Below are 27,472 nucleotides of genomic sequence, written 5' to 3'. Positions count from 1 at the left end.
ATGAAAAGCCATTGTTACCAAGGAGAGGACGATAGGTGCACTGCAGAGGAGGAATAACGCCATTTGGCACTGGAACATTGGAGCTGGTGAGTCTCTGCCGGTGAGAGATGGGCCTATTCAACAAAGTACTGTTTTATTTTTTATAGTATCTGCTGTTTGAACATCTCCTCTTTTGGCCTGTTGGTACTTTTCTTTAAAAAAAAAAAAAAGTGCTTTGTCTAGTGGCCATACCTTCCCCACATTTTAAATTTCCCCCTTTTGTGCTTTCTTATTGTCTCTTTCCCTAGTTGAAGGGGCACCTAAGGCCCGGGACTCCTCATGGGATTCTCCAGAGGAGGAGGCCCAACTCACCCTACGTCTTCTGCTTCTACTTCTGCCCCTCTCTCCCTGTCATGTTAGCTGTGAAAATATTGCCAGTAGCAAAATCTTCAGCATCACTCTGGAACTTATTTTGTTTATTTTACTTAGTCTTACTAGGAATAGGACATTACTGTTGCAGCAGGTGTTCAGCATTAGGATAGCAGAGTCCCCAGACGTGGTGTTGATAACTTGTGGCTTTATTACATGTATATCGCTAATGGTACTATATGCTTGTAATGTGTATGTGCATTGCAACAACAACAACAACAACAAATAACATTTGTAGAGCGCTTTTCTCCCATAGGACTCAAACCGCATAAGCATGGCTCAGACCATTGTGGTACAGAGGAAGAATTTTATAAGTCCAGAAATGCCAGGCTAAACAGGTGGCTTTTCAGTCTGGATTTGAATAGCTCCAGGGATGGTGCTGTCTTTACTGGGTGTGGCAGGGAGTTCCAAAGAGTAGGGGCAGCATGACAGAAGGCTCTATCTCCAGATTTTTTGAGGTGCACTCTGGGAGTGACCAAGTTTATAGAACTTGCTGATCTGAGGTTGTGAGAGGTGTGGTGCAGCTTCAGCAGGTCCTTCATGTATCCAGGGCCCAGATTGTGCAGGGATTTGAATGTCAGCAGTCCAATCTTGAAGAATATTCTCCATTCTACTGGTAGCCAGTGCAGTGAGCGAAGGATCGGTGTAATGTGACAGTGGCGAGGCTGGTTTGTTAGCAATCTGGCAGCAGCATTCTGCACTAATTGCAGGCGACGCAGGTCCTTTTTGGGGAGGCCAGCATAAAGGGCATTGCAGTAATCCAGCCCTGATGTGATGAAGGCGTGAACTAGGGTTGGAAGATCCTCTGGGGGAATCAGATGTTTAATCTTTGCAATGTTCTTCAGATGAAAGTAGGAAGATTTATCTACAGATGAAATTTGGTTTCTGAAACTTAAATCCCCATCGATTAGTACGCCAAGGCTGTGCACAAGGTTGGAGCTGTTTATGTCTGAATTCCCAATCCTGATTGGTGTTGCTTTAGGATAGAGCTGTTTTGATGGCGAGCACTGGCTTTGGACAAAGAGGACCTCAGTTTTGTCAGCATTCAGTTTCAACCAGTTATCATTCATCCATGCCTGTAGCTCAGCTAAGCAAGAGTTTATTTTTGGAGTAGGGTCTGTTCCACCAGGTTTGAAGGACAGGTATAGCTGTGTGTCATCGGCGTAGCAGTGGTAGTCAGGCCATGTTGTTGGATAAGTGTACCGAGTGGCAACATGTAGATTGCAAACAGCAGAGGGGATAGGATTGATCCTTGTGGCACTCCGAATTGTAGAGGTGCAGGTTTGGACAGAATGGGGTACATACATTGGGGTACATTGCAGAATGGGGTACATACAGTGTGGGATATAGATATTTGATCCCCTGCTAGATTTGTAATTTTCACCACTTACGAAGAAATTAAGTTTGCAATTTTCATTGTAGTTTAATTTTCATAAATAAAATAGCAGACGGTGCCAACAATGTATAACAAAATTCTAAAAACAGTTAAAAATGGAGGTTACTTACCTCCTCCAAGGATGACAAGCTAATATATATTCTAACAAGTTCATTAGACACACAAGACTACAAAGTTCACCGGTCTAGCCTTTTTCATCAGGTTTCATCAGCAAAGCTCCCCAAGTGCCTCATTTGAATAAAGAGAGAAAAAATATCACCAAAATCCAGAAACAAAACCTCATACATGTGTCTTTGAGCAAAATAAGTATTTGATCTACAAGTAAAAACATGACCTAGTTCTTGGTGTAGAAACCCTTATTGGCAAGCACAGTGGTGAGATGCTTGTTGTAGTTGGTCACCAGGTTTGCACACATCTCAGGAGGGATTTTGGCGCACTACTGTTTGGCCCACTACTCTTTAAAGAAACACTTTAAATCCTTTAGGGCCCATTTCCACTACTGTGGAACAAGCATAGTTTTCCCACATCCGAGTCGGATGGGGAAACCCTGCCTATTCAGTCAATAGGCTTGCCTTCTGAATTGCAATTTGCATGCCGGTAAGGTATGGATGGCATGCTTCAGTCAGTGTACCACAGCATACATTTGAATCCCTATAGCCCTGTATGGCATGGCTGTAGCGATTTGGCCGTGATTGCACAACAGCACGATTCCGAAACGGATGGGGCACCCCAGTAGAAATAGGCCTTAGGTTTCTTGGCTGCTGCTTGGTAGATTGAAGCTTGAACATCCTCCACAGAATTTCTATGGGATTTAGGTCTGGCAGGGATGTCTAACTCCAGTCCTCAACGGCTGAGGTCCTCACACATTTTTGGCACAACTCAAATTAATTGACAGAACTGAATCAGGAAGGGTGTGGTTCATCAAGTATCAACACATTTCTCTATACATCCTAATTATTGGCATGGATATAGCTCTCGAGGACTGGAGTAGGATATCCCTGGGCTAAGCCACTCCATGACCTTATGGTGCTTGGTGTGGCTCTCCATAGCCTCACTGTATCCTCAGACCCACAAGACATCAAGCCCAGGAAAGCAGTCTGCAAACTGGAGTCTGGAGTCCATAACTTGATATGTATATAATTCAATTCCAGGAAAACATCTGTCGGTTTTCTGTATGTGTTTTCTGCACACCATGTGTGTCTGTATGTGTTAAAACATGCACAGTTTATCACAGAAGCTAATGTAATTGATATAGAGAAAATCATAGAGAAAATCATAGCTCCCTCCCATATGTCCCTCCTAATTTGTCCCTCTTTCTTTGTAAATATATATATATATATTACTCTACTAAAAAATGTGTTGATTGACTCTAAACTTTATTACCACCCTTGAATTAATATATTACTAATTTAAAAATGTTAATATGAAGGAAAATGAACCAGGATTGAAAGGACCAGTGTGGTTGGAATTATAAAACAACATCTTTTTCTTATAAAATCTTTATGGTATGCGTGACTAGGGGTGTGGCAGGGGTGTGGCTTAAGTGTCCCTCTTTCTCATCTCAAAACGTTGGAAGGTATGGAGAAAATGCATGCAGTGCATCACTGATGTTTGTTTTTATCTGCATTTGTAAAACACATTCAAGTGTGCAGTAGCCAATTGAATAACATTGGTTCTCAATTTACCTGTGCAGAAAGCAATGGGGGGGGGGTATTTTTGTCAGCTTGGTAATTTTGACATTCTTATTAATCTCTGCATTACATTTTTGATGGTACATAGCCTTGAGCTCCCTATTTTTTGTTGTTGGTAGTAGTTCAAAATTTGTTTTTGAGACAGGCTTTTGTGATGTTTTTTTTTAGGTCAGATTTCCTGTAATCATTAATTTTCTAAGTAATAAGAACCCCAGAGAGATTCTAACTGCTTTCCGCAGTATACAAATCACATACCTGTAAATATTTTTCCCAGAGTTGGGCCCTACCATAAGTTCTGTAAGTTTTTGGGTTACATTTTTTAGTGATTTTTTTTTTCATGTATTAAGATTTCCTCATACCGTTTCTTAATTAATGGTGACCGGTGACCGCTGTCAGCACCTACATACCCATATTTTAAATTTCAGCCTCTCGTTTTATGTGTGTATAGAAACACCAGTCATTGCAAAAGAGTTTCTAATAGAAAACGGAGCATGCTAAATGGAACTGTTAGTCTGCTGCAATCACTTGATCAGAATCAGGTGTGCAAAGACAGAAACATGGCATACTGCTTTGTGCAGCCAATTTCTTAAGTGCCATTTTAACTTCTTTGCAGCCCGAAATGACGTTTAAAAGATCTCTTCATTAAGACTTGATTGAAAATGACTTTTGTAACGGTAATAAAAGTTTATGGAATTACACTTTAAGACTAATGTTACATTGGAGTATTGTATTGCTTTGTGTTATGTATACATATAACACAACCTAAATCAGTATTTGCGGATGTATGCAATCTAATGCAGGCAATGAAGCGACTGACAGATTTTCACCTTTGTTGGCTAATAGTTTGTGTGTCAATGTGCGTGATTCTAGCAACGCATTGTGAGTTCTGCGTTGTAACCACAGAATCAGTTGTTGTTTTGTATTACAACTGATGAGAAGTCACCTAATCATAGACTTTGCTCCGCACTGCAATACAGCGCGCTAAACAGTGTCTGTGGCAACGCAGTGTATTGTGTTGAAAGCACTCTAAAGTGAAGCAGCTCAACTTCGCCCACGCCGTGTGCCGCGTTGCCCCTGGTATCGTTGTGGCTATAGCTGCAATGCTATAGTCTGCAGCTGTGTGTCAGTAGTTTTGGTGCCGTCAATAAACGGACCTGGAATTAACCATTTCACCCCCAAGGGTTTTTATCCTAACGGACCAGAGCAATTTTCAGTTGTCAGCGCTCCTCCCTTTTATTCCCTAATAACTTTATTACTACTTATCACAAGAAAATGATCTATACCTCGTTTTTTTCGCCACCAATTAGGCTTTCTGTGGATAGTACATTTTGCTAAGAATTTTTTTATTCTAAATACATTTTAATGAGAAAAACAGAAAAAAAAGAAAAAAAATCATTATTTCTCAGTGTTCAGCCATTATAGTTTTAAAATTAAACATTCTCCTGTGGATAAAACAAACACGTTTTATTTGCCCAGTGGTCCGGATAATTAAACCGTTTAAATTATGTCCCTATCACAATGTATGGCGACAGTATATTATTTTGAAATATAAGTGGTTATTTTTCTGTTTTTTCTGGCCATAATTACAAGCCCCTATGTAATAAATTAAAATAAATTTTCCCCCATAAAATATAGAATAAAAAAAGCTGAGTCCCTAAGGCAACTATTTTTTTTTTTTTTTTTAAGCTGATTTTTTTTTTACAAGTGTTTTTTTTTGGGGGGGAGGTTTGGAAGTGTAATTTTATTTATCATGTGTATATACTTGAAAATGTATGTATTTTGTAGGTGTAATACAAAGATGGCGCTAGTGAGCACTCATAGGACGTGTTTTTTTTTTTTACACTTTATTAAACTGTTACATTTCCTGTTTATGTGAATGGACGTAGCCGCTGTTCGCGGTCACGTCCATTCACTCCAGGCACTGCGATTGGGTAGAGGACCGTTCGGTCTTCTTCCCCAATCACCCAGCACGGGATCCCGATGGTAATGGCGGCGGTAGCGGTGCGCACACGGCGGTAGCAGCAGCGGGAATGCGCGACGTATTAAAACATCATGTTGCCGTTAATAGCGGTAAGCATGACGTTTTAATACGAAAGGATGTCGGTAAATGGTTAAGCGTCCTCCCTGAGTTGCTACGTCTTGGAGGGGGAATAGTATTTAACCCATTGGCAGCTTCAATAGAGTTATTCTGTTTGACATACCGTAAGTTCATTGCTTTTGAACTCAGTCGGCAGAACACATTGTGCTGTAAATTCTTGGAATGCTTTGATCTCTCTCTCTCTCTCTCTCTCTCTCTCTCTCTCTCTCTCTCTCTCTCTCGCAGAAAATATAGAAAGTGAAAGCAGAAGTCCTCTGTTGTCTCACACTGCCCCCTAGTGACAAGTGGCCATCAATACAAATTACAGTAGTACTAATTAGAAGCAAGAAAAACAAATACAAAAATGTACTAGAATAAATTGGCCTTGGAGCACTTTCCAGACTCCAAATAAATTGGCTACTAAAGGGTTAATACTGCCGGGAATTGCGGTTGTAGCAGGGTGAGACATCAATCGGCTCCCCCTGCGCCCAGCTGCCAGGCTGTGAAATAAGATAGTACTCCTCTAAAGTAACATTAAACATTCAACAAACCTCACAACAAGTAGCTGCACTGCCAGAAAACTTGAATAGTTTATAATGGCCATAATACCCTCTCCTATCATTTATACCAATTATTATTTCAGAGTGCAGAGAGCAGGCCTGTGTGCGAACTGAGATATATGAATGATCAATGAGAAGCAAATAATTTATCCTTGCATTCAAATTTAATGTAAATTATATGCAGCTTGAAATTGATCCAATCAGAATAACTTCCTGTCATTTTTGTATTTGTCCAAGTTCAAGCTGCATAACATTTACCTGAAATGTGAATGCAAGAAATGATTTGCATCTCATTGATCATCCCTACTTCTGAGTTTCTTTAGAACAGCTGTGCTTGTCTGGAGGGTGGAGGCACATCAGCTGAACAATGAGGTAAGGGAACTGCAAGGGGGTATTCCTGGGACTCCGAGCAGTGCAGAAACTATGAAAAGATGCATATCATTTTAAAGCTCTCTTTCTCCTCTTTCCAATGATATATAAACCGCCGCCCTACGCCTTTTAGTTTTCGCTATTTTCGCGATTGAAATTCCCGCGGCCGCGATTTCAATCGCGAAAATTGAGAAAACTAAAAGGCGTAGGGTGACGATTTTTGGGTCACCAGAAAGAGGAGAAAGAGAGCTTTAAAATGATATCCATCTTTCCATAGTTACTTGTATTACACAGGACGACACTTTCCCCAGTGTCAGCAGCTCCATTCAGCAGAAAAAGTCGCCCGTGTAATACAATGTAACTATGGAAAGATGGATATCATTTTAAAGCTCTCTTTCTCCTCTTTCTGGCGACACCTAATCGTCGCCCTACGCCTTTTAGTTTTCTCGATTTTCGCGTGGTCGCGGCAATTTCAATCGCAAAAATAGCGAAAACTAAAAGGCGTAGGGTGGCGGTTTATATATCATTAGAAAGAGAGCTTTAAAATGATATGCATCTTTCCATAGTTTCTGCACTGCTCGGAGTCCCTTTAAGGATAAGCCTTTTGCTAATTGGTCCCTCAGGATATTCCACAGCCCAGTGGGAATTAAAATAGTCAGCACTGACAAATGAAACACACCCTTTTCAGCGCCGGCATCAGAAAATTCTGGTTCCCATTCTGGGCAAACTCTCAGTTGATACGACCAGTAAAATCATCTCTCATGATGAGCAGCTTGTAGATGGTTATTTGGTGTATAGTTTCTGCTGCATTGCATCTTATCTGCCTTTCTCTTAATGATCCAGGATGGAAAATAACAACTTTAAGGACGATGTGATGGAGCTTCTGGCCACCATCCTGCGTGCCAAGGACTGCGCCATCCAGAGGATCAGGTAAAGCAATATTACTGTGTCATCAGTGTTCAGTGCATACAGAGGGAGTGATTTACTAGCGCAGAGCTGGAGAATACAGGGGGACAGGAGTGATCCAGGAAACCTGGACTGGATTGGAATCATCTGCTATTATATGGTGAGGGATCCTGGGTCATAATGCTAGAGAGACTATCCATTCTAAAATAAATATTGTATATATCCCCTCATAAAAAGTTATAATGAATTGTCAGGTCTTTTCTCTCCGGCAGGGGACACACTTGTCTTTCAGTTTTCTGCGCGCGTTTTTCTGCGTACGTTTTCAATGTGCGTGCTTTTTTTACAGCCTCTAATGTAATTGATACAGAAGACTGACAAAATGTGCAGAATCATGATGCAGAATGGCAGGGGGTTTTTTTTGCGTGCGAAAAGCACATTAAGTGTGAACTAGCCCTTTGATTAACATGAGTTCTCAGTGTTTCTGTGCAGAAAATGCGTACGAAAACAGTCAGGTGTGTTCCCTGTCTCCAACTCACCCCCCCCCCCCCCCCAAATCCCCGTGTGCAACGACTTCTGGTGCGTAGCCCCGCCCCCTTGCAGACGAGTGCCACTCTCTCTATCCGAGATAGAAGGTGCCACGAAAGCACCCTCTGCAAGGAGGTGGGGCTACATGCCGGGAGTCAACTTATCTGCGTATGCAGGGCTTGTGGGAGGGGCTATTTTTATAAGTTTGTATGGGAAGGGAATACGTAAAATGTTTGACTGCACAGTCTCTTTAATGTTTTAGTATTGTGACTACTTCATGCATGAATCCATTTCATTTATTGTAAGCCTCCGTTTATACTATATATATGTTGCATTGCACATCCTGAAATATAAGATCGCAACGGTCATGTAAAGTCGATGCAGCCCACATGGTGCAGCATACAGTCCATTGACGCTTGCGCTGCATGCATTGCTCGTTTACGCACTACATGCTGGGCCACTGCGTCGGCAATCATCACACTTCACCACAAAAGCACCAGTGTGAAAGCCCCCAATGAAATATAATCACATTGCGTTTCAGTGCGATTATATTGTCCGTTGTGCCCCGATGCTACAGACTTGGGGTTTGATACGCTATCTGCTGCTATTTATGCTGTGAGCAAGCAGCACATGACAATATTACCGTTACTACCACCAGCAATATGCAATTAGCGCAACCCACATAACATAGGTAACACAAATGTTGCTATGGTAATGAGCATTATGTTACTTTTGAGAATCCAACACCTGTGAGGGAACCCCAATGTTGCCAAAAGGTCTGACATGGTGGATCTTTAGTGAGGTCTGACGCTCAAGCTCCCCCCCGACTGCATTGATCTCTCGCTCTACCCGCCAGATGGAAGCCACTCTGTCCTGCACCATGTGTCGTCCATCCCTCCGCCCTCCATAGCAGCAGAATGCACCTCTAGCCTGGAGGCTAGCAACATATCTGTCAGCCTCCACCCCAAACTGTTTCCCGAAGGATCAAGCCTCGATCACTGCCGGGCAGCAGTCCTGACACATGTGTATGAGGCTGAGTACTGTTCACAATCTGAAAAAGGAGATTTAAATAAGAACTGTAACATCATTCAGTAGAATTCTGTAAATTATTCAAGATACCCACTTTTACCTTGAATATTCTGGTTTCAGCATCAGAAACACTTCCTATGGCTATATATTGCTGTATAAAGGTATGTAGCCCCACCCTCCCACTGAGGCTTAAAGAGAACCAGGGACGAAGCACCCTCATGTATTTTACCATATATATCAGTGGGAACAATCGAGAAAACACCTACCCTGCTCTCTGCTTCATCCTTCACTGCTCAGCCTGCTTCTAATAAGCCCTGATAAAATCCCAGACTGAGCATTCAGTCTGGCTTTGCCTAGAAATCATTACAGCTGAGTTATTATAGCAGAGCCACAAGGGGGCAGGCTTGAGCTTGAAAAGACATCAGAGAAGACAGACTCAGCTATAATGATTCCTGAGCAAAGCCAGACTGAATGCTCAGTCGGGGATTTTATCAGGGCTGATTAGAAGCAGGCTGAGCAGTGAAGAATGAAACAGAGAGCAGGGTAGGTGTTTTCTCTAATGTTCCCACTGATATATATGGTAAAATACATGAGGGTGCTTCGTCTCTGGTTCACTTTAAGTTTGGTACACACTTTCAATTATGATTGACCAATCTCTGGCCAATTTTACTACCTCCATGTAGTATGAGAGTCAGAACAGATTGTGTAGGTAAACCCTCCTACTACAGGAGGTGGTAAAATTGGTTAGTGATTGGCCAATCATAATTGAAGGTGTATACCAGACTTTATACTAGGCTGTTTATGAAATCTTCTCCCCCAATTGGATTCTGGGAGACCAGCTATGTTTTTGTACTTGCTTCAGAACTCTCAGTAGTGAACATTCTGCAGAGATCAGCTACCAGTGCTAAAGACGTTGCTGCCGGTGATACATTTCAGAAAGTAAATCGGGGAGAGGAGAGATCTTACAAAGGGCAAACACGGACTAAATAATCTATAAATGAATATTGTAAAAACATGAAGTCATTTTATTAATTCCATTATTTTGGTTAGAGTTCCTCTTTAAATTATCATTAATAGCGGATTATAAGCATAAAAAGTGCTTGAATTGGAATTGAAGTCAGCGATATAACTTGAGGGATACTTTTATTTCTTGCTTTGTGGAATTTTCCTTCTAACCATGTAAGTAGAGGAGACGAGATGCTCCACCTATGAGACGCCGCTCCAATCATTCTTCTGTAACGTCTGCTCTGCTCTCTCCCTCCAGCCTGTCAGAGAACCAGCTGAGTAACCGAGGTGTGAAGGTGCTGGGCAGAGCACTGATGGTGAACCTGACCCTCTCAGCATTGGAGTAAGTCCTCTGAGCATAATATAAGAGAGATCTTACAGTCATCCCCAACAGTGGCGTAACTACAATTCATGCCCCCCCCCCACACAGTAAATCTTTAATTGGCCCCCCAATGTTTACACCCCTTCCCTTGTCTCTCCTTGGTGCCCTTCACAGCCTTGGGGCCCATCTCACAAGGGTCATAAAACAAGTGTGGCCATCTGGATTTTCACATCCATAACAAGTGTAGCCACAAAAACACCTGATCTGAAGTATAGTCTCCTGCATCAGAGGAAGGAAAGGTTAGTAGTTGTGCCCCCCCCCCCCCCGCAGCTTTGGACCCCTCCCCCCCTGCTGCTCCCCTCTAGTTACACCCCTGATTCTGGTCCCCGGCCAGCACACACGCCTCTCATAACTTCTCACAACTGTAATAGGAACAATCACTCATCTACCGTGTATCGGATATTTTCAAACGTGGTCACCCATCTGTTCTGTCCCTCACCCCTTCATTAAGTATGGTAAATAGTGCACTTGTGACAAAATTAAGCTAGGCCTAATAAACCCCCACCCAACACACACAAAACATGGTTTTACTTAAAGAGGAACGCCAGCCTAAACAAACATACTGTCATGAAGTTACATTAGTTATGTTAATTAAAATAGATAGGTAATATAATCTTTTACCAACCCTGTTTTACAAGAACAGGCAAATGTTTTGTTTCATGAGGGCAGCCATCTTTTTGGTTGAAAGGAGGTGACAGGGAGCATGAGACACAGTTCCAACTGTCCTGTGTGCTGATCACCCCTCCCATTTGCTAGGCAATGCAAATAACGACATAGGAAATCCCATCATGCTTTGCACAGCATCATGGAAAAAAAGCCCGGGCAGTTTTCTTTGATGAGTGGAGCTTAGCTAAAATTGCAGCTAAAAATGATGCTTTGGTAAGAAAAACAAAGTTCTGATGCTGTGAAACTGTTAAAGAAACACCAAGCCTTTTCAGTTCTGCTGAGTAGATTTTTAGTCCGGAGGTTCACTTTAAGGTTTCAAAAGCCGCCTGCATTGGTGCTCAGGGATTTCCCTCATTGCAGGAGGACTGCAGGTTAGTATCCTCCTCTTCTCTTGACTTCACCTGGTTGGTATTAAAATTCTCACCCACAACTTGCTCTGCCAGTCCACCTATAAGGGTGTTTCTAGGTAAGTCTCCCTCCCTTAAAGGACACCCGAGGTGACATGTGACATGATGAGATAGACATGTGTATGTACAGTGCCAAGCACACAAAATACCTAGGCTATGTTCCTTTATTACTTTCTCTGCCTGAAAAAGTTAAAAATACGGTATGCAAGTGACAGTTTCTGTCCGGGTCGGGACTGGGTCATACTGTAGCATATCCGTCACTGATAAGGAACTACAGAATAAAACATTTTCCAGTCAGAAAATTGAATCTGAGAGCAGAAAAGAGATAAAAATGGGCAATCGTTCATAGATTTTAGCTCTGGCATACGGCAATGAATGTGTCATTGAGAAGAAGCCATGAAACAGTAAAAACTTAAAAATTATATTTAAATATAAAATAAAACTGTGGGATAACAAAAAAAAGCAATTTTTAGGAGGAGGAGGATAGATACAATTGTTTATCACATCATTTTTTTTTTTTTTCACCTCAGATGTCCTTTAAATGATACCCAAAGTGACAAGATGAGATAAAAGTATGTACAGACCCATTCCTACTTAAAATTGTGTTCCTTTTTCTTTTAAACTGTAGAGTTGAAAATTCAGGGCTCTAAATGTCTGCTGCAGCTGACATTCACTGATAACTAATCAGAGCTCATAAATTCCTATGTGTCTCGAGAAAAATTCTGGTAAGTGCAGGGAACGGATTAAGGCCTGGAACCGACTACAAATCGCGAGCGTTTTTAATTAAAGATTTCTTGAGCGTTTTCTGGCGATTTTGATAGCATTTTAAAAAGTGTAAGCTGTTTGCCGGAGATTGTGTAGCGATTTGCGATTTTAATTCTGATTGGTCCTTTCAATGTATCGTCATTTTATTTACAGTTTGCATTAATTTAAAATCGCACTCAAATTGCTGTGTAGTGATTCATGAGTGATTACGCAAGCGTTCATATACTTTACATTGCAGAAACGCAAACGCTACCACCACCAAAATGCTGCGATAGCGATTTTGCTAATCGCAATCGCTCCAGTGGAATTTGGCCCATCCATTAACATTAGCTGAACGTTTAGGGAAATCGCTAGCATTTTGAATCGCTCTCTAGATGCTCAAAAAATTGCTCTAGTGGGTTCCAGCCCTTAGGCCTCTTTTCCATTAACATCTGACAGGTGATAAAATTACCGCCTGTCAACTGCTTCTGTCCACCGGCCGGGCACTTGCATGGTGCTCAGCACGGGCGGTGGATAGGCCACTCCCCCATAGACTTGCAATTGAGCACAGCAGTTGCCATGCTCAGACACGACAAGAGACTTTTTTTAGCTGCAGGGTAACACTGCCCAGGGCCGGGCCGAGGCAGAGGCGAGAGAGGCTCCAGCCTCAGGGCGCAGTGTAGGAGGGGGCGCACAACTAACTCACCTTTCATTCCCCTATTGTGTCTGAAGCAGAGAGAAATAAGAAAAGGGGATTCATGGCAGTGACTGCAAGCCAGATAACTAGAGATTAAGGTGTTGGGGGCCCTGGGGCACCTCTTAGTAATAGCAATCAGTGTGTGACGGCTGGGGTGGGGGGGATGGAGGGGCGCACTTTGGGGTCTCAGCCTTGGGTGCTGGAGGGCCTTGTCCCAGCTCTGCGTGACAGAGGCAAGAGAGGCTCCAGCCTCAGGGCGCAGTGTAGGAGGGGGCGCACTATTGTGTTTGAAGCAGTGAGAAATAAGAAAAGGGGATACACGGCAGTGTCTGCAAGCCAGATAACTAGAGATTAAAGTGGGCCCAAATTAAAAATACAAAATTTCAGAAATAAAATCTATTTTCTAAATAATAATAATAAATAGCAGCCTTTTTTCAGCTGCATGAGGACAAATATAAAATATTTTACATTTATTGGAAAAACCCCTCCCTCCCTTTCATATTGCCGGGACAGGATCCGGCAAACTGGTGGAGTAGATGGTGTCCAGCAAAGGAGGAATTGCTAGCTGCCACCTGTATAACCCTAGTTATGAAAAGAGAAGGGTGAAAAGCAGTCACTGAAATGCTCATAGGCTTGAAGGAGTGTTTATTTATCTTTGTATGTGTCAGAGTGGTGCAACTAGATATTTTGAATTAAAAAAAATGTTTGGTTTGGGTCTGCTTTAAGGTGTTGGGAGCCCTGGGGCACCTCTTAGTCTAAAAGCAATTAGTGTGTGATGGCTGGGGTAGGAGGGATGGAGGGGCGCACTTTTGTGTCTCAGCCTTGGGTGCTGGAGGACCTTGTACCGTCTCTGACACTGCCACGTGTCAATGGTGACACGTGCAGCATTACCGAACGCTGGCATTCAGCTGCGTGTAATTGCAGGCAAACGGCACTTGTGGCCTCCAGCTGGAGGCTGAACTACTCAACAAGAGAGCAGTTTAGCCATCCGTGGAAAGGAGACCTAGAAGTTTTGTACTGCTGGAGCTGTCTAGAGGAGAACTGAATAAACATTATAATTCGCATGAGGCAGGTAAGACTTTAAAGTTAGATTTTTAACCCTTTAAAGCAAAATAAGACCATGGAAAAAAGTACTGGGACAGAAACTTAGCTCACCCTTCCCCCCCCCCCCTCCATTGAAGAGGGGCACCAGGTAGAGACTACGGTAATAGAAGCCTCGCTGAGGCTACGGCATCCCACATGATCCACATATGGAGGGAATGCCCTAAAATAGTTCACATGTGGTTTGAGTTATCAAACATGCTTGGTTGCATCCTCCAAGAGCCATTCTCCAGAAAACACTAAATGTTCCTATTGCGACTAAAGGGCACTGGAAGTGAGAAGTATATAGAGGCTGCCATATTTATTTCCTTTTAAACAATACCAGTTGCCTGGCAGTCAAGACAAAAGACAGGATAGATAACATTTATATTTTCTCCTGGCGGACTCAAAGCGCTAGAGCTACAGCCACTCGAGTGCGCTCTATAAGCAGCAGTAGTGTTAGGAAGTCTTGCTCAAGGTCTTCTACTGAAAAGGTGCTGGCTTATTGAACAGGAAGAGCTGAGATTTAAACCCAGGTCACCTGTGTCAGAGACAAAGCCCATAACCAGTACACTATCCAACCACAGCTGATCTACTGATATATGTGTTTTTCTATTGCTTGTTATTGTTAACCATGCCTTTAATGCATTATGTTTTTGTCATAGCCTCCATGGGAACATGATTGGGCCCCCCGGTGCCAGAGCCTTGGCTGAGGCTTTGAGGAACAATCGAGTTCTGCTTAGTCTGAAGTGAGTATACAGTGAAATATTTACCATGCATTCTGCACCTGAGTGGGAATACAGTAGCCATGACATTCCTCCAGAATCTCTACTAAGGAACGAACAGAGCAGGATCATCCACAAGGCAACCTAGTCAGGTGCCTGGGGACTTCAGGGTTTCAAGGGGCCCATCAGCCGCCTTGTCTAGCCCCTCTCCACCTCAGCTTACCATTAGGACCATAAGGGATGCCAAAGCTACTACCTTGCCTAGGACCCCATTTCTTCCTAACTTTTGGTACCCAGCAGTTCTGTGTAGCCTTCGCAGCCATATTCTGACTAGAGCCTAGCGAGTGGCACATGGGTGGCTATAGGCACAGCAGAATGTGCTGCTCCTGTGGGGCCCAGTGCCACGTTATTCCACAACAATGCTCAGTTATCATTCCTCATTAACTACTCTTGCTTAAGTGTATGGTGGATTGGTTTGATTTTTCAAACACTACAAATCAGTCAAGGGATATCTATTAACAGATTATCTATGTCCTGCCCAGGGACACAGATATTCGTCTATTGAATCCGACGGTTCCTGCACGCTACCACGCGCGTTCTTAATTCATTCATCTAAGTCCCCGTGTCAATGATTGCCGGCATCAATGAGATGCCGCGATCATTGTAACTCCCGAAGTAACATGTAGTAGCACTTACACGCAATACTTCCCATTCTTGTACTTCTAGTATGCTAATAGGAAATAATACGCGAGGACATCTTGTGGCCAAATAGTAAAATTACACGTACATGCCTTTATTTTAGTAAATAGACCCATGCATACATTTAAAATTAACTCCTTCCCTCTCACACTCTCCCATAGTACCCAAATAAAAACTCTGCACTAAAAAAAAAACAAAAAACAAACAAAGAAAGTAAAAAAAAATACATAAAAGTACCTTAGGTACTGAACGTTTTAAATATGTGTGTCAAGAGGGTATATTAAACGTTGCAGTAACCGGGACAAATAGGCAAATAAAATGTGTGAGTTTTAATTACGATAGCATGTATTATTTTAAAACTATAATGGCCGAAAACTGAGAACTAATGATTTTTTTTTCCATTTTTTTCCTAATTTTTTCACTTAAAATGTATTTAAAGTAAAATTATTCTTAGCAAAATGTACCACAAAAAGAAAGCCTAATTGGTGGCAAAAAATCAAGATTAAGATTGTTTCATTATGATAAGTAGTAATAAAGTTATAGGTGATTGAATGGAAGGAGTGCTGAAAATGGAAAATTGCTCTGGTACAGAAGGGCTAAAAAACCTTCAGTAGTGAAGTGGTTAATTGAATTTGAAAAAAAAAATTATGGTGTGTGGCCACCTTTAAAGAGAATCTGTATTGATAAAATCGCACAAAAGTAAACAAACCAGTGCGTTAGGGGACATCTCCTATTACCCTCTGTCATAATTTCGCCGCTCCCCGCCGCATTAAAAGTGGTTAAAAACAGTTTTAAAAAGTTTATTTATAAACAAACAAAATGGCCACCAAAACAGGAAGTAGGTTGATGTACAGCATGTCCACACATAGAAAATACATCCATACACAAGCAGGCTGTATACAGCCATCCTTTTGAATCTCAAGAGATCATTTGTGTGTTTCTTTCCCCCTGCAGCTATCTTCCACTGAAGTGTCAGGCTATTTCTTCCTGCAGAGTGCAGACAGCTCTGCCTGTATGTAATTCCTCAGTATGTGAAAGCCCAGCCAGCTCAGAGGAGGATTTATCCAGCTTGTAAAAGATAATAGAGCAGAGAGAAGCTGCACTAATCTAAATAACATACAGCAGTGTGCAGAGAGGGGCCTGGAGGGGGGAGATACATCACAGAACCACAACACTGAAGAACTTGGCAGCCTTCCAGACACAGGCTGACAAGTCTGACAAGAGAGAGATAAGTTGATTTATTACAGAGATGGTGATAGTAGAAAGTGCTGCAGTAAGCCAGAACACATTAGAATAGCTTTTGGAACTTGTAGGATGATAAAAAACAGGATGCAATTTTTGTTACGGAGTCTCTTTAAGGTAGCCAGTCACTGCAATGCAATAAAAAGATTTGTTAAAAAAAGATTAAAAAAAAAAATATTTTTCTAACAAGAAATATGATTGAATTTCCAGGGTTTTTTTTCCAAATAAATAAATCAGGAATGGCAAAAAATTCTGATAAATGTTTCAGAAAATTAAATGAAAAAGAATAGATTGTGAATTTCTTCATTTATAGACCCAAGCACGTTTTTCAGGGTTTCGATTTCACAATTGGGGAAAAAATTGAACCCCTTTGTGATACATGGGTCAGATGTTTCAAAAGTTACAATCAATCTGAAAAATCAATCAGAATTTTTAACGACTTAACATTAACCTTCTGCCCTTCTTTGTTGCTTTGAAATGTATTAGATTTATTTGCTGCTGTGGTGAAAAGATATAACAGATTCCAAAATATCTTCTATTTGTGCATCGGCCCCATACACACAACCAAACCGCCTGATTGTCACCTGATTTTGGTCTGTTGGACGACAGGCAGTACGTGTAGCAAACGACAAGATGACCGACTAATAACTGGCGGTTTGCCCGATCCATCCGGCGGATTAACTCACATGACTGTTGGGCTGATATCGTGCAGTTGGCCACCTGTGTGCATCGTTTGAACAACGTACTTGTTTTGAATGTGGCCACATCATGCAGTCCGTTGTTTCGCTTGCATACACAGTATGAAAATTAGTTGGTTGTTCAGTTTATTTGGTGTGTTAAAAATACATTGTGTAAGCGGTTAGTCGTGGGGTCAGTTATGTCATGGTGCTGGTTGTGCACTGTGTTGGATGTGTGTACGTACCTATACACATATTCAGAGTGCCCTGACTGCCAGCTTGTCTGTCTGCTGTGGGTTCTCATTGTCCCTTTCTCTCCCCGCAGTCTTCAGAACAACCAGATCAAGTCAGAGGGAGCCCAATACCTGTCCCAGGCTCTCCTACAGAATCGTGCCCTGACGGCCTTGAAGTAAGGGAACAACAAGCAATTCTGGCTTTCATCACATGACTTCTTTGTGTTTGATTGGAAAACATAGAGAAATGCACCCTGCATGTATTTAGAGAGTTTAGCCTGTCTAATTCCCCCATCATCTGTGACTAATCACAAGTGTAATTTGATCTCTCAGCTGTGTCAGCTCAGAAATCAGCTTTTTTGCCACACGTCATGAAAGAGGAGCTGTCAGCCATACTATCTCAGAAAAAAAAACACATATATAAGAAGATAAATACTTGCTCTACTTACATAACGTATGTATTGCACTGTCCACATTTTTATTTTAGTGAATGTTCTATAGTAAAAAAAAAAAATAAAATAAAAAAAAAAGAGAGAAAATCCTTCTTAGGATTTTCCATTTTAACTGTGTCTATCTTGAAGTCAATCCTGATGTCATTTCCTCCCGTACTCTCCTCTGCCTGAATGTGTATGCATTGCCCACCCTGCTACCAGTCTTCAGACACTCCCACCCAGCTCTGCAGTAGAAATTGCATTGTCTCAGCATAAGAAATATTGGCCAATCAGAGAGGAACAGAGGCATGGGAGGGGAAAACGAGAGAGAAAGAGCTTCAGCCAATCAGGCTGCATTAGTTAAGTCTGAAAGGAAAGGAAAGAAGCAAAAAAAAAAAAAAGACAGCTCAGCATGTCCTGCAACTTCCTTTGTGCGGCAGATGTACTAAATAAGAGTCAGATGTATTAAATAAGAGTCAGAGTCAGATAAACTGGGGAATGATAATTTATCAACAAGAAAGTTAATGGTGATTTTTAACTTTTGGATTGCCTGGTTAGCATCCCTATTACTTGTTTACCAGATAAAAATAAAGAACTGATTTTTGATTTTATGCCCGACAGTTACACTTGAAGCATCGACCAGTGGAGTCATTAGATATAATGTTATACACTATTTTCCTGGGAGACTAATTTATTGTTCTCTCAAAGAAATTGATCTGTGTGTGATTTCCTTTATCTCCTCATCTAAAAGCACAATTGTATCTTGTAGTCTGAAGAAGAATGGCATTGGATGGGAGGGGGCAGCGAGCCTGGCAAACAGCCTGAAAGAGAACCAGGTGCTACAGGAGCTGTGGTGAGTGTATATAGAGAGAACCGAGAGCCCAATATAGTGTAGTAAATCATGGTAAATGGGTTAATGAAACGAGTACAGAGTTATACTCACAAACCAGGGTTACCTCCAGGCAACCACTGTATAAGCAATGTACAGTACTGGAGGGAAAAAAACAAAGACAAACAGGAGTCCAAATGGTGCAGTATGTCACAAGTATTGGGTATAAAAAAGTACTTTATAGAAGGGTACTCACAAAGGTGGGTTGCAAAGGGGAAAACCGACCACTTCAGGCAGGTGGAGTGTTTTAAACCTGACTCCACTCAGGTCTACCAGCAGTCCTGGACTCAGTCACTCTCTTAGCAAAAAACCTGCGCCCCTTGGATAGATGCGCAAGGCTCCTCTCCCAGAAGGGTGGGGAGAGTAAGGTACAGTAGAGGGTAAAGAGGCGCCCAATGTATATAAAACACTTTAAAATCATAAAAAAGGATGAGGTGGCTTACCTCACAGACGACAAACTCACTTTAGGTAAGGAAGTTTAATTGATTATTAAGCATTTGATTATTAAGCATTAATAATCAATTAAACTTCCTTACCTAAAGTGAGTTTGTCGTCTGTGAGGTAAGCCACCTCATCCTTTTTTCATTTTATTGATTTACCCTCTACTGCACTGTATAAGCAGGTGAGGAGATTATACTGTCCTCACTCAGGAATAAGAAGTCGCTCTCTGTAGATAGGAAGAAAAAGGGGTATCCCCCTCCACCAGGGGTGGATATTAAACGTAATGTAATGGAGAACAGAGGCGCCAAAAGGATAAAACCAGTAATAAAAAAGTAAAAAAAAAGTGCTTAGGAGGCAGTGGTGGACTTACCTCCTGCGAGCAGACACAACAAGCTGTGTATTCAAGATAAGGTATATTTATTGGTACACTCTAGGGGTCATTCGCTAGTGAAAATATTGTATTAGAAAAAGTGCTTCATTTTTACAATAATTATGTATAAAGGATTTAGTCAGTGTTTGCCTGCTTCTTGGGCAGTTGGACTTAGCTGTAAACAGCGTTTATTTCCCACAATGAAATGAGGTTCACAGACAGGAAACTGTCAGGACCATGGTTATGACATCACACTGTGGGAGGGGTTTCACCACAAAATCAGCCATACAGAGCCCCCAGATGATCCGTTTGTAAAAAGGAAAAGATTTCTCATGTGAAAGGGGGTATCAGCTACTGATTAGGATGAAGTTCAATTGTTGGTCACGGCTGCTTTTTAAGATGTAACCAGCGTATCGTGTATCTATAATACGCATCAAGTTCAAATACAGCAAAGTAGACAAATGCCCAGTCTCCAATTCCCGACCGGTTTTGGCATTCCGCTGTTGTCAGGGGTGACTCGCCAAAATCAGTTGGGAAATGTAATTTAGTGAATACCCCCCGATGTGACAACAGAGTTATTTGTATTTCACTGCAGCACTTTCCCTTGTTTTTTATCCTTACCTACAGTATATTCCTGACTTCCTGATATGTAAAGACAAACTCTTATTATATCTTAATTCAGGTTGTCCAGCAACACCCTGGGAGACCAAGGAGCCGCCGCCCTGGCTGACACACTCACCATTAACTCGAGCTTAGTGACCTTGGAGTAAGTGATTACCAGCTGCCGCCAATAGAGGACCTGGATAGAGAGAAGTGGTCAGGTGCCTATGTCAGGCGTCCTCACATTGTACACTCACGTTTTATTTCAGCCTGCAGAGCAACTCCATCAGTAATCATGGACTGAAATCTCTGACCATCGGCTTGAGCCAAAACCACAGCCTGAAGCATCTGAAGTAAGTCTGGAGTCATTTAAAATCATATTTTCTGTTAAAATAAAACCTGCTTCATACTGGGTACACACGTTATGTTTTTTCGTGCGATTTTGCCACCCGATCATTTTTTTGGCACGATTCCACACTCGATTCTCTTATCTTCATTTGTTTTTCTTATCTTTTTTCCATTCACGGCTATGAGAAATCGAGCACGGAAACGATCGGGAGCAATATCGGACATGACAGATTTTATCTATCTTTTCCATCTATCGCACAATCGTACTGTGTGTACCCAGCATTAGGTAACACCTTTAACGAGTAACTGTACTGTAGATCCCTGCAAGCTTTCAGAATCAGAATTTCTTTACTTCGCCAAGCATGACAGGGTCCTGCCCGGAATTGGATTTGGCACAATATATAGCTCGTAAGGGAAGAGATGGATAGATAGATACATAGATAGGTGAAGTTTCTTCTTCAGGCATGATACATCCAGTTGGATCAGAACTGTACAGTTAATTGAAAAGGAAGTGTGTAATCAGTGGGAAACACAGCATTGCAGTAATGGCAATAGATACTATGGACCTGGTGTACAAAGCAGCGGTTAAATTGCAGTGGGCAAGTAGCACTGAATATTACTTGTACAAAAGGCAGGGGGGCAACGTGCATTACCCATTAGTGCAATATGCTTTGGCAAAGTACATGGCGTACCAGGGTAACACCCGTTGCCCCCCTACCCTAACTACTGGGAAAAGGGCCTATATCACTAAGAAGTTTTCTGGACATGGCAACCTCTTTGACACCTGATGTCTTAAAGTGTACCTGAGAAAGGGGAACAAGTTCTATTTTACTTACCTGGGGCTTCTTTTGTTCCCTAGTAGTAGCTGGATAGTGTAATGGTTAAGGGCTCTGCCTCTGACACAGGAGACCAGGGTTCGAATCTCGGCTCTGCCTGTTCAGTAAGCCTGCACCTATTCAGCAGGAGACCTTAGGCAAGTCTCCCTAACACTGCTACTGCCTATAGAGCGCGTCCTAGTGGCTGCAGCTCTGGCGCGTTGAATCCGCCAGGAGAAAAGCGCTATATAAGTGTTTGTCTTTGTCTTTAGGTTTCTCCTGGACTATGGCTCTCCATAAGATCGCCTATCACGGGCTACTGTGTATGCACGGTCTAGGCCACATGCATTCTCGGTCGCGCTCCCAAGGCTGGGATGGCAATCGTGGAGGTGCACAGCTGGAGCTGCAGTAGCCTGGTCCAGTCAGCAAGCTTTCAGAGAGGGACCGGGAGTAAACAGAGGAAGCCCCAAGCAAATAAAATAGAACTTGTCGTTCCCCCCCACCCCCCATCGCAGGTACCCTTTAAAGAGGAACGTTAACCAAGGATTCAACTTCATCCCAATGGGTAGCTGATGCCCCCTTTCCCATGAGAAATCTATATCGTTGCATTGTGGAAAATAATGGCTTTCTCCAACTGCCAAGCACGGGTGCATCATGGCAATCTTTCACATAACAGTTATAATCTTTATTTAAAGAGGACCTGGAAGCAAAAAATAAAAATCCTTCAGTACTGCTGTAATGAAAAGTTATATTTACCTCTGGAGTCTTGTCCCACAAAGCCAGCCCGAAGACCCCACATCACTACACTTCCGCCGCTTGGCCCTGCCTCCCCTCTCGCCTCCGAGAAAAAACGCCCTGCAATTTAATGCAGTAAATAGTGATAGTGATGGGGGGGGGGGGGGGGGGGGGTCTTTGGGGCGGCTTTCTGGGACAAGACTCCGGAGGTAAATATAACTTTTCATTACAGCAGCGCTGATGGATTATTTTTTTGTATGGAGGTTCTCTTTAAGGGCCTGTTTCTACTACCTGCCGTGTGTCCTGCTAAACGCGCGGTTGTACTTCCTTCCTGTGTGAGGAGGCAGCTGAATACCAGAAGCCGTGCCATGCAAAGCTATGGGATTCGTTGCCACAGGCCTGGATTTATATCACTGGAGCCTATAGGCAGCCTAGACTTCGCCCTCCTCTAACCCACAAACCTCCCACCAAACTGCACTGCAAGCGTGCTGGCTAGTCCACCGGCCCCTTCTTCCTTACTTCCCTTGCTGTCATAGGAAGCTACAGGTGTCCCTTAGAATTAGGTAGCCAGAGGTGGGGAGATCTCATCAGTGGAATGCAGAGAGCTGTGTGAGTAACCTCTAATTTAAGCTCTGTTTGTATAGGGAAGGAGGGAGGGAGGCGCTCAGGGAGGGGAGTGAGCCGCCTTTCCATTATCAGGCGCCTGTAGGCACGTGCCTACAGTGCCTTATGGTAAATCCGGCCCTGCACCCTCACGAAAAAATGCTGCAATGTTGGCCGAATCGCTAAGGCAGGTGTTTCGACCAGCGGCAGTATTATCCCCTATGGCAGAGTTTCCCTGCGCAATTTGCTTGCAGGGAAACGGGAAATTCAGCCTGATTTCCACAGTAGTGGAAACAGGCCCTAAATAATATGGACTAAAGCCAGTATACTTGCCATGTAAGCAAGGGTCGCAGCATGAGGGGAGAGCGTGGCCACCTACATCGGCGGGGAGCGAGACAGTCCCCCTTTCCTCACCTTGGGCTCTCCCCTCAGCGCTCCCCTCCAGCATGAATTAGTGGCAGTAGGCAGCAACACATACCTCCATCCACCGCCGGAGGTTCCTCTAAGTGTCTGACACTACTTCCTGTTTAAACAGGAAGTAGCGTGTAGCACCTAGAGATCGGACCTTCGCGGTGGATGGATGTACGTGATCCTGCCTGCCGCCTGCTGCCACTAATTCATGCTGGAGGGGAGCGCTGAGAAGAGGGGGGGGGGGGGGGGGACTGTCCCCCCTTCCCGCTGATGTAGGTGGGCACGCTCTCCCCTCATTCTGCAACCCCTTCAGCCCCCCTCCCCAAAATGGTCCTGAGCGGGCCCTATAGTGCAGGGGCTGCATCACCTATTGTTACGCCCCTGCATCTAAGCAGATGTCTGTGGGTCATGTGCAGAGAGATCTTACACAGCCTTCCTCACTGGTTTGGTTCAAGCTGCAAACCAGAGGCGCTTCTAGAGACCAGCTGACCAGCTAATTGCCTAGAGCGGCAGATTTATTGCAGGGCGGCTTTGAGGGAAAAAAAAGTTTATTTTTCCTGTCCTTAGAGACTGAAAACTTAGGGAACGGATAAAAAGTTCTAATGAATGCCTCTACTGCTCAGCCTCAAATAAGGTATCTACAAACCTTTTGTTTACAACACTTTGTATGGCATTCCCTAATGTTAGTGTTATCTCAGGATCTAGAGTGTGTCTGTGTGACTCCTGTCCTGCCCGCCCCTCCTTATGACTTGAAAAGAAGAGGAGGATGGTGTCTGTGTGCATTCCAGAAAGGACTAGCCAGGAGGAAGGAGGGAGATTTTCCCCCAGGCTGCTGGTACAGTGTATAAGGGAATGTGAAGCACTAGGCTGGTTGAGGGAAATTAATGTACAATTTGATGGCAAGCTGGTAAATGTCTGTCTTCTTTCTCATCATTGTAAAGACTGCATGTGGTCAGCTAGACCACATGCAGTCATAGGTCATAAGGTCATAGGTCCCAAATGTCCCTCTTTGGGAGCCCTGTCACTCTGTCCCTCTTTCCTCCTCATGTGTCCCTCTTTCAGGACTTTGTCCCTCTTTCTATGTAAATATATATATCTTACTAAAAATGTGTTTGACTGTAAACTTTATTCCCATCCTTTACATTGATATATTACTAATTTTAAAATGTTAATATGAAGGAAAATGACCCAGGATAGAAAGGACCAGTGTGGTTTGAATTATAAAACAACATATTTTTCTTATGAAATCTGTATGGTATGCATGACTAGGGGGCGTGATCAGGGGTGTGGCAGGGGCGTGGCAGAAGTGTCCCTCTTTTTTTCATCTCAAAAAGTTGGGAGGTATGTATTACACAGGTTGAAAAGATTTAGACAGTCCTTAGACTCCAGGAGGGCTGCTTTCTGACTTGTGTGAGAGACTGGCAGGACAGGAGTCACATTACAGGCAAGTCGCCTCTTTGTGATGTGGCTGCAAAACAGATAAGCTGTCTGCTCCATCTCAGGCTATTCTCAGTCTCTCTCCACTCCTCATTGCGAATATTTTAATGGAGAGGGCAGGGGGGGGGGGGGGAGGGGGCACAGGTTTCCTTGGCTGGAGTGACAAAATGGCCAGAGGCGCCCCTGCTGCAAACAATCATATTTTCGATCAGATCATTCAGATCAAAAGAAAAGATTGTATTTAACTGATCCAAGCCAATAGCGATCATGTCTATAAAAAGATCCAACAAGCAGAACAATCATTTCTTTAAAAAAACGATGGATAAAGCGATGGATAAATTGGGCCTATCAGCTTCTCTGTTTTCATGCAATACAATCTGATCAAAAATGATGATTGTTCACTAAAAATTGTACTGTTAATGAGCATTTTAAAGCACGCATCTGAGCACATGAAAAAAAAAAATTAGGATCTACAGTATTTACCCAGGGGCTTCATTCAGCTCCTGGCAGCCGATTTGTCCCTCGCCGCAGCTTTGGGATCCCCTCCATTGTAGATGCTGACCTGCTTGCGGACGCGCTGCAGTAGCCAGGAGCATTCTGTGCAGGCGCAGACTTAGGGCTGGTTCAGACGGACGTTTGGAGGCGTCGCGTTCGTTGTTGTTGCGACTGCAATGCGTTCGGGCTTTCAGCAGCGTTCGCATTGCGTTCGGATGCGGTCGCGTTTTTTCTTCCCCTAGGGGAACATTCCCCGTCGCGGTTAACCGCCCCTGGAAGCAACATGTAGCTTCCAGGGGCTCCTTGACCGCCACTGAAAATCGGGACCCGAACGCCGCGTTCGTGTAAACGCGCGTGAAAGCTTGGTACAAACGCTCCCATTCACTTCAATGGGAGCGTTTAACGCCAATCCCCGAACGCTGGCAGTAAACGCTCTGCAAGCGTCCGTCTGAACCAGTCCTTACTGCGCCTGCACAGAACACTCCAGGTCGCGTGATCGCGAGCGACTCGGTTGCACACAGGCCAAAGACTGGCGCAGAAGATGTGTGTGGGGGGTTGTTATTGTTAGGCATGTTAGGGGTAGGTATGGGGGAAGTTAGTGTTGGGTGTAGGTAAGGGGGGGGGGGGGGAGAGTTGGGTTGGATACAAAAAAAATCTAAAGCATAGGTGGGGTGGGGATACCTCAATTAGCAATGCATACTCTACATTGCTGATTGAGGTACCCCCACCCCAGCTATGTCTTAGATTTTATTAGACCTTCACCTTACACCCTGTTACTGCATATTATTATTGACTATTAAAGGATACCCAAACTGACATGTGACATGATGAGATAGACGTGTATGTACAGTGCCTAGCACACAAATAACTATGCTGTGTTCCTTTTTTTCTTTCTCTGCCTGAAAGCGTTAAATATCAGGTATGCAAGTGCCTGACTCAGTCCTGACTCAGACAGGAAGTGACTACAGTGTGACCCTCACTGATAAGAAATTCCAACTATAAAACACTTTCCTAGCAGAAAGTGGCTTCTGAGAGTAAGAAAGAGGTAAAAAAAATGGGGAATTTCTTATCAGTGAGGGTCACACTGTAGTCACTTCCTGTCTGAGTCAGCCACTTGCATACCTGATATTTAACTCTTTCAGACAGAAAAAGAAAAAAAGGAACACAGCATAGTTATTTGTGTGCTAGGCACTGTACATACACATGTCTATCTCATTATGTCACGTCAGTTCGGATATCTTTTAAGGGCGAAAGCAAACTGTGCCGTTATCTGACCTGCTCCACCGCTGAAGTCCACGATGCGTCCTCCTGCCACCGTTCAGCTCTCCCCAGCAACCGGCGTGTACTTCCTGTATCATGTGATTACACGCATGCAGGAAGAGATGCCAGTCCTCGGTGAAGAGCTGAGCGGTGACAGGAAGTCAGACATCGCTGGACTCCTGCGGTGGAGCAGGTGAGTTAATGGCACTGCTTGCAAAACTCTGCATTTGGGCGGCTGCAGGAAGTCTCCAGTTACCCCCTGCCATGGTGATGACACCCGGAGCGACTCACAATCTGCCACTGATGTCAAGTAATCATTTCAGAACACAACCATTGTGAGGAGATGTATGTTTGGTTTGCGTTGTACTTGAGTGTTTTCCTGAACTGTTCTCCATCTTGCAGCTTGAGGGAGAACTCCATCAGCATTGAGGGTGCCCGAGCCCTGGCACAGGCCCTGCAGACCAACACCACACTGGCACACTTGGAGTAAGTACAGGTTCTGTGTTGCAATCAATTGTATTGCCAGATTCCAGCTGTGGTGTATTGCTGTGCTGTGTGCACCAATGAACAATATTCTCTTTCTTGCAGTCTGACAGCCAATCTTCTGCACGATGAGGGAGTGGAGGCCTTGTCTGAAGCACTGCGGGACAACTGCAGCCTCCACACTCTACAGTAAGCTCCCGTATCCTCACTACACAGGAGTATTATTGAGGCTGATTCACAAAGCTTTTTTGTTGAATTACCTCACCATACTTATTAACTCACGATTTATCTCTCCTTTAATTACATAACTCATGATTTATCTCTCCTTATCGAATGTCACTCGTGAGTTCTCTCTCTTTAACTGTCCCTGATGTAACTCATGATTCATCTCTCCTTGGGGTTGATGGACAAAAGCGCGCCAAAGCTGCTATGCACAGACCGCGCACAACAGTATTACAGTTACTTGTGGTAGCAAGTTACGCTATTAGCGCAACCCGCGGTACTCCAGTAGCTGCTGGAGTGTTGCTATGGTAATATGCGTTACTAACGAGCGCTACCATTAGTAATGCTTGTAACTGTAGCAACGTTTGCACAACTTGATTACCGCACGTCGCACTAACAGCATAACATTTGACT

The 27,472-nt window shown here is 43.4% G+C and overlaps 1 protein-coding gene across 4 annotated transcripts in view; it reads left to right on the top strand.

The window, feature by feature from the left end:
* Positions 1-27,472, top strand: part of NLRC3 (NLR family CARD domain containing 3) — an 89,646-nt gene that overhangs the window by 49,866 nt on the left and 12,308 nt on the right. For all 4 annotated transcript variants that reach the window (XM_068244211.1, XM_068244210.1, XM_068244207.1 and 1 more), the window contains 9 exons: positions 7,345-7,431; positions 10,226-10,309; positions 14,608-14,691; positions 17,611-17,694; positions 18,719-18,802; positions 20,332-20,415; positions 20,519-20,602; positions 26,756-26,839; positions 26,942-27,025. In XM_068244211.1, the coding sequence (XP_068100312.1) occupies positions 7,345-7,431; positions 10,226-10,309; positions 14,608-14,691; positions 17,611-17,694; positions 18,719-18,802; positions 20,332-20,415; positions 20,519-20,602; positions 26,756-26,839; positions 26,942-27,025 (759 nt within the window). The remainder of the gene's footprint in view (positions 1-7,344; positions 7,432-10,225; positions 10,310-14,607; positions 14,692-17,610; positions 17,695-18,718; positions 18,803-20,331; positions 20,416-20,518; positions 20,603-26,755; positions 26,840-26,941; positions 27,026-27,472) is intronic.

The sequence above is a fragment of the Hyperolius riggenbachi genome, chromosome 7, assembly GCF_040937935.1.
Source record: "Hyperolius riggenbachi isolate aHypRig1 chromosome 7, aHypRig1.pri, whole genome shotgun sequence".
Classification (NCBI taxonomy): domain Eukaryota; kingdom Metazoa; phylum Chordata; class Amphibia; order Anura; family Hyperoliidae; genus Hyperolius; species Hyperolius riggenbachi.
The sequence above is the reverse complement of the archived record's forward strand: the minus strand, read 5'-3'. Positions and strand labels throughout refer to the sequence as shown.